This window comes from Jaculus jaculus, chromosome 10 (assembly GCF_020740685.1).
Source record: "Jaculus jaculus isolate mJacJac1 chromosome 10, mJacJac1.mat.Y.cur, whole genome shotgun sequence".
Taxonomy (NCBI): domain Eukaryota; kingdom Metazoa; phylum Chordata; class Mammalia; order Rodentia; family Dipodidae; genus Jaculus; species Jaculus jaculus.
Window position 1 is genome coordinate 25,699,522 of NC_059111.1, and position 13,478 is coordinate 25,712,999.

General features: G+C 46.8%; 1 protein-coding gene across 1 annotated transcript; it reads left to right on the forward strand.

Moving 5' to 3' along the window:
• The first annotated feature begins 8,716 nt into the window (after window positions 1–8,716).
• On the forward strand, window positions 8,717–8,893 carry LOC101613166 (metallothionein-2A-like). Its single transcript, XM_045161046.1, has one exon. The coding sequence runs from the start codon at window positions 8,717–8,719 to the stop codon at window positions 8,891–8,893; it is 177 nt and encodes a 58-aa protein (XP_045016981.1).
• The last annotated feature ends 4,585 nt before the right edge of the window (window positions 8,894–13,478 follow it).

Consider the following 13,478-nt stretch of genomic DNA (forward strand, 5'->3'; position numbering starts at 1 on the left):
CATTGACGCGCCAAGCCGGGCGCGGAGCGGCGACCAGGAAGCGGACTGCCGGGATTCTCCCGGAAGCCTCCGGCGTCTTCATTCATTCAGTCGCTGTCTAGTCTTGGGTTGGTTCCTTACCTCCTGGAGGCCGGTGGGCCTTGGGTATTTGGGAGGTAATGCGCCTCTCGCTGACCTTATCATCCCATACATTACGACAGATAATTTATTTCCCAAATGTTTGTTTTCTTGGGTCTTCTGTTGCTCAGGCTGGCCTCGAACGCCTTGTGATCCTCCGGGCTCCAAGCGCAGGTGTGTGCCACGAAGCCCGGCTTGATTTTTGTGTTTTGAAACTAATTTCCAAAAGTATAATTTAAATATAAGATTTACTCATTGTGTACAATTAAATGTTTTTTGTTTGTTTGTTTTTGTTTTTCGAGGTAGGGTCTTGCTCTAGTCCAGGCTGACCTGAAATTTACTATATAGTCAGGAGCAGGGACTGACTGTAACTAGACACAAGGAAAAATTCTGTATGTCAAAGACTTGGTTGAGGTGGTGACTGTACAACTGTTTACATTTACTGAAAATCATTGAAGTGAGCCCAATGTGGTGGTTCACATCTATAATCCTAGCAGTTGGAAGGTTAAGGTTGAGTTCAAGGCCAGCCTGGGCTAGAATGAGACCCTGCCTAAAAAAAAAAATCTCCAGGCGTGGTGGTGCATGCCTTTAATCCCATCAATCAGGAGGCAGTTAGATGGATCATCATGAGTTCGAGGCCACTGGAGACTATGTAGTGAGGCATGATGTCTGAAGTTGAAGCAATTTGTCTTTCAACAAAAGCCTAATATAATCATTATTAAACCCACATTGTGATATAAGTTCCTGTGCTTTTACACGCCTTCTTGTCTCTTAAGTTCTTAACCTTTTTGCTTCCTTGTCAGTCCCTATTTCCAAAGCATCCTAATTAGGTAACCTGATTCAAACCGAACACACTGACCAGAGAAGGTTTCTTTGAGGGTTTCTTCCCATCATAACATGGCTGGGTGCCAGAGGAGGTAGGGGGACTTAGAGCAGTTCTCCCCAAACCCATTCTGGAAGGGTTTCTATGCACCCAGGAGCTATCCACCACCTGCTGAGAAAGGCGATGGGTACAGTGGAGAAGTATGAGAGGATTTCATGAGATAAAAGAAAACAGCTAGGGGCTGGAGAGATGGCTTAGCAGTCAGGGCGCTTGCCTGCAAAGCCTAAGGACCCAGGTTTGATTCCCCAGCACCCTGACAACCCCATGCTGAAAGGTTTTCTCTCAGCCATCTTCCACCACCCCGTCATCCCATGCCTGACCACCTTGTGCTGAGCCTCCTCACCAGCGACCTGCCCTTTCTAGCCCTTTCTCCCAGCTACCTTCTTTAGACACAGCTCGGATTGGAGTTCATCCTGCCTCTGAAGGGTGACTCTTTCTTGCTTTTTACTACCAACAGTGTATTTGTTAAAATATTTTATTTATTTGCAAGGACAGCATACAGACACACACACAGAATATGGGCATGGCAGGGCCTCTAGCCACTGCAAATGAACTTCAGATGCATGTGCCACTTTGTCCATCTGGCTTTACGTGGGTACTGGGGAATTGAACCTGGGTCACCAGGCTTTGCAAACAAGCACTTTGTAACCGCTGAGCCATTTCTCCAACCCCACCAGTATATTCTTATGACCTATTTCTCCTCACTCCTTCCAGCCTCAAAGACCTGGAACACCAGCCAAGTCAGACTGCTGGCTGACCCTCAGGTCCTCCCCATGTTCCCTTAGGCTCTTGCCACTGCCATCCCCTCTACCCTCATACCCTTCTGCCTCATTCTCACCTGCTGAAATCCCAGCCATTAGCCAAGACTGGGCTCAGATGCTGCTTCCTTTCAAAAGCCCCCTGAACCTGACCACATGTCCCCTCCACTACTTAAAACCCTAGTACCTGGCTCTCATCTCTCCTGAAAAACTCATCACATTCTTTCTCTCTGTGTCCCGTCAAGCCCAGAGACTATCTCTTAAGCATTTTGTTTCTGGACCAGAGATTACTACATTGAGACTCTTGCCAGTTAATGATTATCAAGTAAACATACATGGCTCACATCTGAAATCCAGGCATTCAGGAGGCTGAGGCAGGAGGATCGCTGCAAGTCCTGGGCTAGCCTGGGATACATAGCAAGTTCTGCAAGCCTGGGCTACACTGAGACCCTGTCTTGAAACGAACAAATAAAGGGCTGGAGAGATGGCTCATTGTTTCAGGTGCTTATCTACAAACCTAACAATCCAGGTTTGATTCCCCAGTACCTACATAAAGCCAGATGCACAAGGTGATGCATGCATGTAGAGTCCATTTGCAGTGGCTAGAGGCCCTGGTGTTCCCATTGTCCCTTTCTCTTTCTCGCTTTCTGTGTCTATAACTCTCTGCTTGCAAATAAATAAATAAAATATTTTTTAACCGGGTGTAGTGGCGCACACCTTTAATCCCAGCACTAGGGAGGCAGAGGTAGGTGGATTGCCGTGAGTTCGAGGCCTCCCTGAGACTACATAGTGAATTCCAGGTCAGCTTGGGCTAGAGTGAATAGGTAAATATCACCAGCTGGAGACAGAGCCAGCTGGTGGCCTACAAAGCCTTAGAAGCAAGCAAGCGTAGTCCTTTCTTGGCACCTCAAGTTCTCATATATATGATTAGGTACCAGGCAGGGTGACGCTTGCCTTCAATCACAGCACTTGGGAGGCTGTGGAAAGAGGATTACTGTAAATTTGAGGCTGCCCTGGGAATACAGGGTGAGTGCTAGTATGAGAATCTGCCTCAAAAAAAATTATGCATGCATGCATGTATGTGTGTATGGCTATGTGTATGTATGTTCTGGAGAGATGGCTCAGTACTTGAGTGTGCTTCCTGCTCAAGAATGAGGGCCTGAGGGGCCTGAGACTGCCTGAGTTCAAATCTCCAGATCCCACATAAAACAACTGGGTATGGCCATGTGGGCCTGTAACCCCAGTCTCACAGGGAAACAGAGAACAGAGAATCTTCCAAATTCTGCAAGTTTGAGAATCAGTAAAAGAAGACTCTGGCTCAAAAACAAGACCCAGCAGATGAATGATGAGCAAGAAACTCTACATGCCACATTCTACTCCAGCCACCACAGGCGAATGACCCCAGCCACAGGGGGCACCCACACCCACCTACACACACACACACACACACACACACACACACACACAATGTGATTAGAACCTCCTGTGGTAACTCATTCCTGTAATCCCAACACTTGAGAGACTGAGGCAGAAAGAGCGACATGAGTTTGAAGTAGCCTGGGCCAGAGAGATCTTGTCACAAAACAGCAACAAAAATAATTGCCAGTGGTGGCGCACGCCTTTCGTCCCAGCACTCAGAAGGCAGAGGTAGGAGAATCACTGTGAGTTCCAGGTCAACCTAAGACTACATAGTGAATTCCACGGCAGCCTGGGCTGGAGTGATACTCTGCCTCATAAGTAAATAAATAAATAAATAAATAAATAAATATAAATAAAATAAAGGGGCTGGGGAGATGGCTTAGTGGTTAAGGCACCTGCCTGCGAAGCCTAAGGACCCAGGTTCAATTCCCCAGTACCCACATAAAGCCAGATGCACATGGTGGTGCATACGTCTAGAGTTCGTTTGCATTAGCTGGAGGTCCTAGCATGCACTCTCCCCCTTCTCTCTTTCATAAATAAATATAAAATAGTAAAATGAAATGAAACAAAATATATTTAGTAAAGTGTATATTCCTGTCTCACTTTTAGGGGAAAAATCCCAACAAATGGGAAGGAAGATACTAGGACTTTGGTAAGGGAATTGACAAAACCTGAACAATCAAACCACAGCGAAAGATGCACAAAGTCACTTAAAACATGTTCAACTCCAAATGCACATAACAGACACTCTTTCTTAGAGCAAGGTTTACATAGGCTTTACTGCTACAAGGTAGACCCCACCAAGCAGAGCTCAATATATGTGATCCCAGATGCCACCATAGAGACATCCAGAGGTCATGACCGCCTTTGAGATGCCTGTAATTCAACGTCATAATTCAGGGCAGGGGAGGCCAGCCACGAATGCAGGAAACATGATTAGGAAGGATGGAGGAGAGGGTGGATCCTACCACAAAATGAGGGGAGGATAGTATCCTTTATTCCTGCATCTAGTACCTCTTTAGGTGTGACAGGACCCAGCTCATAGACAAGAAAGAGGCAACAGGGGCTGGAAAAATGGCTTAGCAGCTAAGGCATTTGCCTGCAAAATCTAAGGACCCAGGTTCGATTCCTCAGGAACCATGTGAGCCAGATGCACAAGGTGGCACATGCGTCCTTAGTTCATTTGGGCTAGAGGCCCTGGCATCCTCATTCTACCTCTCTCTCTCAAATAAATAAATATTTCTTTCTTTCTTTCCTTTTCCTTTTTTTTTTTTTTTTTTTTTTTTTTGAGGTAGGGTCTCACTCTAGCACAGGTTGCCTGGAATTCACTCTGTATTCTTAGCCTGGCCTGGAACTCACGGATCCTCCTACCTCTGCCTCCCAAATGCTGGGAATTTAGGTGTGCACCACCACACCTGTCTCTCTATCTTTCTTTCTTTTTCTTTTTTTTTTTTTTTAGAAAAAGAGGCAACATAGGAAGCAGAGGTGAGCTTGGAGGTGACCTCCATGACCCGGCACTGGTCCCACTGCAGCTTGGAATGGAGCTGGGCTCTCGGCACCAGCAGTGTAAGAAGGGACATGATCATACAGAGCAACCTAAGACCATAGCCAGAATCCAAGGTCAGGAAGCCAAGATCAACAGAAACTTTCATCAGGGAGAGAATTAAACCCCTTAATGTCACTGGGTATGGGAGTGCATGCCTTTAATCCCAGCACATGGGAGGCTGAGGTAGGAGAATTGCCATGAGTTCGAGGCCACCCTGAGACAACATAGTGAATTCCAGGTCAGCCAGGGCTAGAGTGAGACCCTGCTTTGAAAAACAAAACAAAATGCAAAAACCCTTAATGTCATGCACTGTTCAATTTATGGTGAAACTGCTACACTCAAATTTTTGGCTGACCTTTGAAAATGGCCACAATCTTTTAGTAGAACAGTTTAGCAACGTGTCTCAAGAGACAGTGTTCTTACTCTTTCACCTACTGGACCCATTCCTGAGAATTAATCTCCTGAAAAACTCCAGAAAGAGAAAACCATCAGCACACAAAAAAAGTGCATTATTGGTTCATCTGTATTTTTTGTCAGTCTAAATGATTAACCAAGACCACATAGCCCTTAAAAATGATCATGATGAGGATTCCTAGCATCTCAGTAAATACTCATGGTCAATGTTCAGGGAAAAAAAAAAAAAAGAAGAAGCCTAAGGACCCCAGTTCAAGGATCGATTCCCCAGGACCCACATTAGCCAGATGCACAAGGGGGCGCACGCGTCTGGAGTTCGTTTGCAGTGGCTGGAGGCCCTGGTGCACCCATTCTCTCTCTTCTCTCTATATATGCTTCTCTCTCTCTCTGCTCTCTGTCACTCTCAAATAAATACATAAAAATGAACAAAGAAATATTAAATTTTACATATATATATATATATATATATATATATATATGTATGAATCAAAAGCTAAAACATGGGGCTGGGGAGACAGCTCAGCAGTTAAAGGCACTCGCTTCTGAAGTCTACGGGGTGGGGTGGGGGCCAAGCACTCACATAAAGCCAGATGCAAACTAGTACATGCATCTGTGACCCCAATGTGCCTTTGATGATGCTGGGGTGAGCGGGGAGCCAAGAGAATCTGAAGTTTGTGGACCAGCTAATCTGAAGTTCCCCTGCAGCCTGCCGCTTTAGCAAGAGACCCTGTCTCACAGAAGTGGGAGCCCAGACCCCTCTGATCTCCACATGTGTGCGCATGAGCACACACACACACACACACACACACACACACACATAAATAAATAAAAATAAATAATTTGGAAAAAATTAAGATTCTACTTTATGAGCAAAAATTCCTCCCACAGCCTTCCTCCACTTGATAAATCCAATTCCAGTCCCCTAGTTGCTCAGACCAAAAGCTCGACAGTCAGCTCTGTTACCCCTTTTCTCTTTGTGTGTGAATGTGGGTGTGGCCTGCACGCCATGTTTGTTTGGTGCTTATTTGCATGTGTGGGCATGTGTGTGGGCTTCTACGCGTACTTGTGTAAGCAAGCCCCTTAGCTTCTGAGCCATCTCCCAGCCCAGGTGCATGAGTGTGTCAGTGTCTTCCTCAAGCACTCTTTTTTTTTTTTTTTTTTTTTCAAGGTAGAGTTTCACTTTATTCCAGGCTGACCGGAACTTCACTCTGTAGTCTTAGGGTGGCCTCGAACTCAGGGCGATCCTCCTACCTCTGCCTCCCAAGGACTGGGATTAAAGGCGTGCGCCATCACGCCCTGCTCCTCAATCACTCTTCATCTTTTTTTTTTAAATATTTTTTTGTTCATTTTTTATTTATTTATTTGAGAGCGACAGACACAGGGAGAAAGACAGATAGAGGGAGAGAGATAGAATGGGCGCTCCAGGGCTTCCAGCCACTGCAAACGAACTCCAGACGCATGCGCCCCCTTGTGCATCTGGCTAACGTGGGACCTGGGGAACCGAGCCTCGAACCGGGGTCCTTAGGCTTCACAGGCAAGTGCTTAACCGCTAAGCCATCTCTCCAGCCCTCATCTTGTTTTTTGAAGCAAGTGTCTTTAACCACTGAGCCATCTCCCCAGCTCACCCACCTTTTTTTGTTGTTGTTGTTTTTTGTTTTTCAAGGTGGGATCTCACTCCTAGCTCAAGCTGACCTGGAATTCACTCTGTATTCTCAGGGTGGCCTCGAACTCTCAGCGATCCTTCTACTTCTGCCTCCCAAGTGCTGGGATTAAAGGCATGTGCCACCTCGCCCGGCCCCACCTTATTCTTTGAGAAAGAGTCTCTTCCTGAACCTAGGATTAAAGGTATGCACCACCATGTCTGCCAGCTATCCTGGGTTTTTTAATATTTTTATTTTTATTTATTTATTTGACAGAGAAAGAGAGAGAATGAATGGGTGTGCTAGGGCCTCTAGCCACTGCAGACGAACTCCAGACACATGTGCCCCCTTGTGTATCTGGCTAATGTGGGTCCTGGGGAATCAAACCTGGGTCCTTTGGCTTTGCAAGCAAACGTCTTAACCACTAAGCCATCCCTCCAGCTCTATCCTGGCTTTTTACATGGGTGCTGGGAATTGAACTGAGATCCTCATGTTTGCACAGCCAGTGCTCTTCCCTGCTAAGCCATCTCCCTAGCTAATTTTACATTATTTTATTTTTCAGTGCTGGGAGTTGAACCCAGAGCGCCGTACATGTTATCTAAGCACTCTGTCACTGAGCTAAATTGCCTTCCCTGTTTCCACAAATGTTATTGCTAGGTAAATTTTTATGCTCTGGGGCCCTATTACATGCACTAATTGGTTACTAACAGTATGCAATAAAGCCATTGATCATTAAGAAAATTATGTGTTCCCAAAAAGTTATTGTACCTTGGCCTGGTAGTGCATGTATTGCTTGACACATCTATCTGCACCCTATTCATCTGTCCCACATTGAATTAAACCCTTCTCCGAAGGAATGAAAGATGCTTGAGATAAGATTAGAAATTTGTCCCTTTGCACAACTCCCCGTTAGTCAATAGCAGGCCACCCATTGAGCTTGGCTTGTGGAGGGAGGAGCCAAGCATTGGGAAAACTTGTTCTCAGTTGTTCTGTAATGTCTGCAGGTGAAAGAAAGTCGCCTTGGATCTGAGTTTCCACAGGCAGGGTTTGCTCCGTGCCTCCATCCAGCAGTCTTTGCTGAGCATGGAAGCTACTGTGGAAACTAGAGGTGAAGGCGTCCCTCCCGTACCAAGGCAGAGATCCTACCCGCTGAAGGTCTGAGAGCTCAGTACACACGTGGCCACCAGAAAAGACGCATACCGGTATTGTGAGGCCCTTGTAGGCAGTGCACCCAGATTCATTCATCCTGTGAGGAAACAGCAGGGCTTATTCATTCAGCCTTGGGAGCTGGAGAGATGGCTCAGCAGAGAAGCGCACTTCCTGCATAAGCATGAGGGCCCCAGGGGTCCTGACACCAGTTTCCCCAGCATCCACATTAAGTAGCTGGGTGTGGCCACACACATCTATAACCCCAGTCCTGCAGACTGGAGACTCCTTGGGATTCATGGAAAAGCAGCAAGCTCCAGAATCAGTAAGAGACTCCATCTTAAAGGAAAGAGAGGCAAGCGAATGATGGAGTGGGGGGGGGCAGTGTTCTCCTCTGGCCTCTGCAGACTTGCCCATGGGGTGCTGCACCAACATATACACATGCCTACACCACACACACCACCACCACCACCATACCACACAAGTTACCCACAACATAACAGTGAATGAAGGGAATGAGGAAATGGCTTAGCGGTTACGGCATTTGCCTGTGAAGCCTGAGGACTGGGATTCGATTCCCCAGGACCCACGTAAGCCACATGCACAAGGGGCCACATGTGTCTAGAGTTCGTATGCAGTGGCTAGAGGCCCTGGCATGCCCATTCTCTCTTTCCCTGTGTCTGCCTCTTTCTCCCTCATAAATAAATAAATAAAATATTTTTTAAAAACTATGAATGACCACACCTTCTAGAAGCCCATTGGCTACACATTTCCAGTCTCACTGCAGCTCGAAATGGACCCCAACTGCTCTTGCGACCCTGGTGGCTGCTGCGCCTCCTCAGACTCCTGCAACTGTAAAGACTGCAAGTTCACCTCCTGCAGGAAGAGCTGCTGCGCCTGCTGCCCTGTGGGCTGTGCCAAGCGTGCCCAGGGCTGTGCCCGCAAGGTGGCTTCCAACAAGTGTGCCTGATGTGGGTACAGCCCTGCTCCCACGTGTAAATTGTGTGAACCTGTATGAACCCAGATTTGTTTTTCATATGACCCTCGCCTATTCTAAACACTATGTGAATCATAATAAAAGTCTATGGCTTGGAAAAAAAATAATGAGCTGGGCGTGGTGGCGCACGCCTTTAGCCCCAGCACTCCGGAGGCAGAGGTAGGAGGAACGCCCGTGAGTTCGAGGCCACCCTGAGACACCATAATGAATTCCAGGTCAGCCTGGGCTAGAGTGAGACCCTACCTCAAAAAACCAAAATATAAATAAATAAATAAGAAAGAAAGAATGCCTTTGCACTTTCCATTCTTCAGTGTCATTTGGAGACACTCAAGGCCCACAGAGCCAAGCACCTCCACTTGGAAGTCCCCAAACCTAATATCAGAATGTCACCTTCAACTCTATCATTATTATCTAGCAGGTACTATGGTATATGCCTGTAATTTCATCCCTCAGAAGGCTGAGACAAGAAGATCAAGATTACCAAATATCTACTGTAATCCAGATCTGATGGTGAGAGGCATTGAAGGGAACATGGAGACACAAGGAAGGTCAGTCTCTGCCGCTTAGACCTTATGATGGTTCTCAAAACTCAGAGCTATCCCCCTTGATAACCTACGTGTGCAATGTCCTCTTTACCATCCTGAGATCAAAAATCCATGGCTTAGTGATTAAGTGCTTGCCTGTGAAGCCTAAGGACCCCTGTTCAAGGCTCAATTCCCCAGGACCCACATAAACTGGATGCACAAGGTGGTGCATGCATCTGGAGTTGGTTTGCAATGACTGGAGGCCCTGGCGTGCCCATTCTCTCTCTCTCTCTCTGCCTCTTTCTCTCTCTGTCTGTTGCTCTCAAATAAATAAATAACAAAAAAGAAAAAAATCTAAAGGCCAGGACTGAGAGATGATAAATAGATAGATACATCCACACATGCATAGATGATTGATAGATAGATAGATAAGGTAACAGAGTGAACAGTTGAAGTCTATTGCCTATTTCTACAGTCCCTGGGGTAAACAGAAGCAGAGATGAATTCCGGTGATCACCTTACTTTCTCTCCTTTTCTCTATTTCATCCCATCTATAGCCCAGCCCATAGGAAAGCGCCACTCGACATTCCAGACAGAACTTTCCAGGGCAGCGTGAGCAAAGATATAGAAGCAGAGGGTGATCAGATGGTATCAGGAGAAATAAGGGGCTAGAGACTGAAAAGCGGGGAAAGAGATGCAGAGTACAGACCCTCACTTAGCTATCGGAGTAAATGGCTTGGGCACTGTCCCGTGAAGGTAATGAGCTATCATCTCACAAGCCATATGGTTTTCTTGTAAGGACATTGTTTTGCTCAATGAGCTCAGCCCGAAAGGTTTGCCCCCTGAGGCCTTTGGAGGCTGCCCAGAAACTCTGGCAATGCAAACCAAATTGAATGGGCCTGAACTGTCTTCCCTTGCTTGCTTACACGGCGGCGCCTGGCTTTCTTCTGTGTGCCTGGGTCCACCGGTCAAGTACTAAGGACTCTGTATAAACAGTGATAAGGTTGCCCAAGCAGAAAATGACTTACAGCTCATCAATCTCACTGGAATAGCTGAGTCCAAGTTATCAAGAGTAATGGGGCGAACTTGGCCTGGTGACTCGGGTTCATAGTTCCTGCTACTTGGGAAACTGGAGCAGAAACAGCAAAAGCTGAAAACCTGCCTAGGCTAGAGTGAGTTCAAGATTAGTCTGGGCAACTCAGTGAGACCCTATCTCAAAACAAACAGTGAAAAAAAGGCCTGGAATATAGCTCAGTGTGCTTGTCTACCATGTATACAGGCCAGAACTGAAAGGTAGTAAAATATAGAAGGTGATTAATGCATACATACGTACATGATAGAAATGGTATTAGAGAGAAGCCTATTGCCTATTTCCACAGTTCCCAAGGTAAACAGAACTCATTGTCAGTTTCATTATTTTGTTGTTTTTTTGAGGCAGGCTCTCACTCTAGGCCAGGCTAACCTGGAACTCACTCTGTAGTCCCAGGTTGATCTCAAACTCACAAGTGCTCCACCTACCTCTACCTGCAGGTGCCAGGATTAAAGGCATATACCACCATGTCTGGCTCATTGCTGTTTTCAAAGGAATAACATCTATTCTCAGCAAAGTGCCAGGGCAGCAGTGGACAAGCCCCAGGCAAACGTGGGTCCTGATTCTCACTCGGGCATTCTCTAAATGTGTGAACTTGAATTTATACTTTCTTTCCTATATGTAAAGTCATTAAATCCACAAAAGATGCTGAAGAGTGTGAATAATGTAAATAACACCTTACAGTGTCTTTTAAAGTGCCCAAAATCAGGCATGGTGGCACATGCCTATAATCCCAGCGCATGGACAGTAGAAGTAAGAACATGTGGAGTTCAAGGCCAGCCTGGCTGGTGTAGTTACCTTCTCTTTGCTGGGACAAAACATCTGAACAAAACCAGCTGATGGGAGGGAAGTTTATTTATTGATTTGCTCTACGTTGACTGACAGTCTTTGGAAAGTCTCATGATGTCAGGGGAAAGCATGGCATGAGCAGAGGCTGGACATCACCTCTGCCACAGCAGGTGGACAACAGCAGCAGCAGAAGGGTGAGCTAGAGTCTAGCAAGGAGGAGCCAGACCCCAAACCATGCCTCCTCCAGCAAGTTCTCAGGACAGGCTGAATGTAGCCAGTTTCTTCTCCAGAATACCACATGATTGGCCTTAGCCCAGTTCTGACTGTGTCCTTGTTCCCCTCCGAAACCTCGTCAACTGGCCCCTACTGCCTGCATTTCTTTCCAGCCAGAATAACCCATGAAGCTCTGCTCACAATGCTCGAGGGCTTTTCCAGCCTAAACTTCCATCTGCTGGTTCGTCTGAATCCAGTCTTGTTCATGGGTGTGCCTGGCTCCTGCAGCTCAGCTCTGACCCTGCAGCCTGACTCTATGGCCAGTAGCTCCTTTAACAATTAGTTTTCTTCAATTTTTTTTTTTTTTATTTATTTGAGAGCAACAGACACAGAGAGAAAGAACAGATAGAGGGAGAGAGAGAGAGAATGGGCGCGCCAGGGCTTCCAGCCTCTGCAAACGACTCCAGACGCGTGCGCCCCCTTGTGCATCTGGCTAACGTGGGACCTGGGGAACCGAGCCTCGAACCAGGGTCCATAGGCTTCACAGGCAAGCGCTTAACCGCTAAACCATCTCTCCAGCCCAACAATTAGTTTTCAAGATCTGGTCTCTCGGACTTCTTTGCAGCAGTTTGCCTTGTTAACTCTTTGTAGCCATTCTATAGCCTACAGAGATAGATAAACAGATAAACAGATGACAGATTTACTGAGCAATGTGTGATGTGTGATTTGAGAGTTAACATTAGTAATTATGATTAAAATAAAATTATCCATGCTTGTCTTGGCCGGGGCTATCAAGGAAAGTGGGAACACCTGGAAAATTGCTGCCATTGAACACTCTGTACCTTGTGAATTTCTTGTTATTCAGTAAATTCTGGGGCTGAAGAGATTGCTGAGTAGTTAAGGCATTTGCCTGAAAAGCCTAAGGATCCAGGTTCAACTCCCCAGAACCCATGTAAGCCAGACACACAAGGTGACACATGCTTACATTGACACACACATCTGGAGTGCAACTGCAGTGGCTAGAGGCCCTAGTGCATCAATTCTCTCTCTCTCATCAAAAAAGAAACATTCAGCTAGGCGTTGTGGTACACACCTTTAATCCCAGCACTCGGGAGGCAGAGGTAGGAGGATCGCCATGAGTTCGAGGCCACCCTGAGACTCCATAGTGAATCTAGGTCAGCCTGGGCCAGAGTGAGACCCTCCCTCGAGCCCCTACTCCCCTCCCCCATGCCCACATAAAAAGAAAGGGCCTCAAGTAGGGTCATGAGAATAGCAGTTAATGAGGATGTTAAGAAAGGCACTTTCTACTCAGATGGGTTGGCTCCCAGTCCTTAAAATACAGTCCCCATTGTGGAAAGGTCCCGGCTTTTCTACCTGGCATGCCTAGTGTGCAAATACACAGCCTGTTAGTAATTACACAAGAATGTCCCAGAACAGGGTCTGCACACAGAGAAGTCTGGCCTGTTCCTGGGGATTGTGGGCTGTAAGGCGGGCAGAAGGGGAGTTCGTTTACTCCAATTCTAACATTGGAGTCCAGGCAGAGAATCCCATGAAGGTGGGTGGGTGTCCCCCTCCACAACTCCATGCTCCCTGAAGTTCTGAGGAGAGACTCCACCTTCTTTCCCACCACTGAGGCCCCTGTTGCATGTGTCCACAATGAGGGACAGGTGACAAGGCGCCTCTGAAGCTGTCCCCTGGGCTGCTTCATTGCCTCCTGCCCGTTGTGCCCCAGGAGACACTTGGATTTCCACAGTCCTGTTTGTTTAGCTGAGGACTGCTTTGCTCAGTGGGGGCTTGGCAGAATAGAGCCCCAACCAGAAGCCTCAGGTTTGAAAGAACACTAAAACTACCAGAGATCATCTGTCCCCTGGTGTTTTCTATTTCTCGATCTTTGTGTGTAGATATGTGTGTGTGTGTGTGTGTGTGTGTGTGTGTGTGTGTG

Bases quoted from the DNA above. Each gene is read 5' to 3' on its own strand.
- LOC101613166 (XM_045161046.1), top strand. From the start codon at position 8,717: ATGGACCCCAACTGCTCTTGCGACCCTGGTGGCTGCTGCGCCTCCTCA.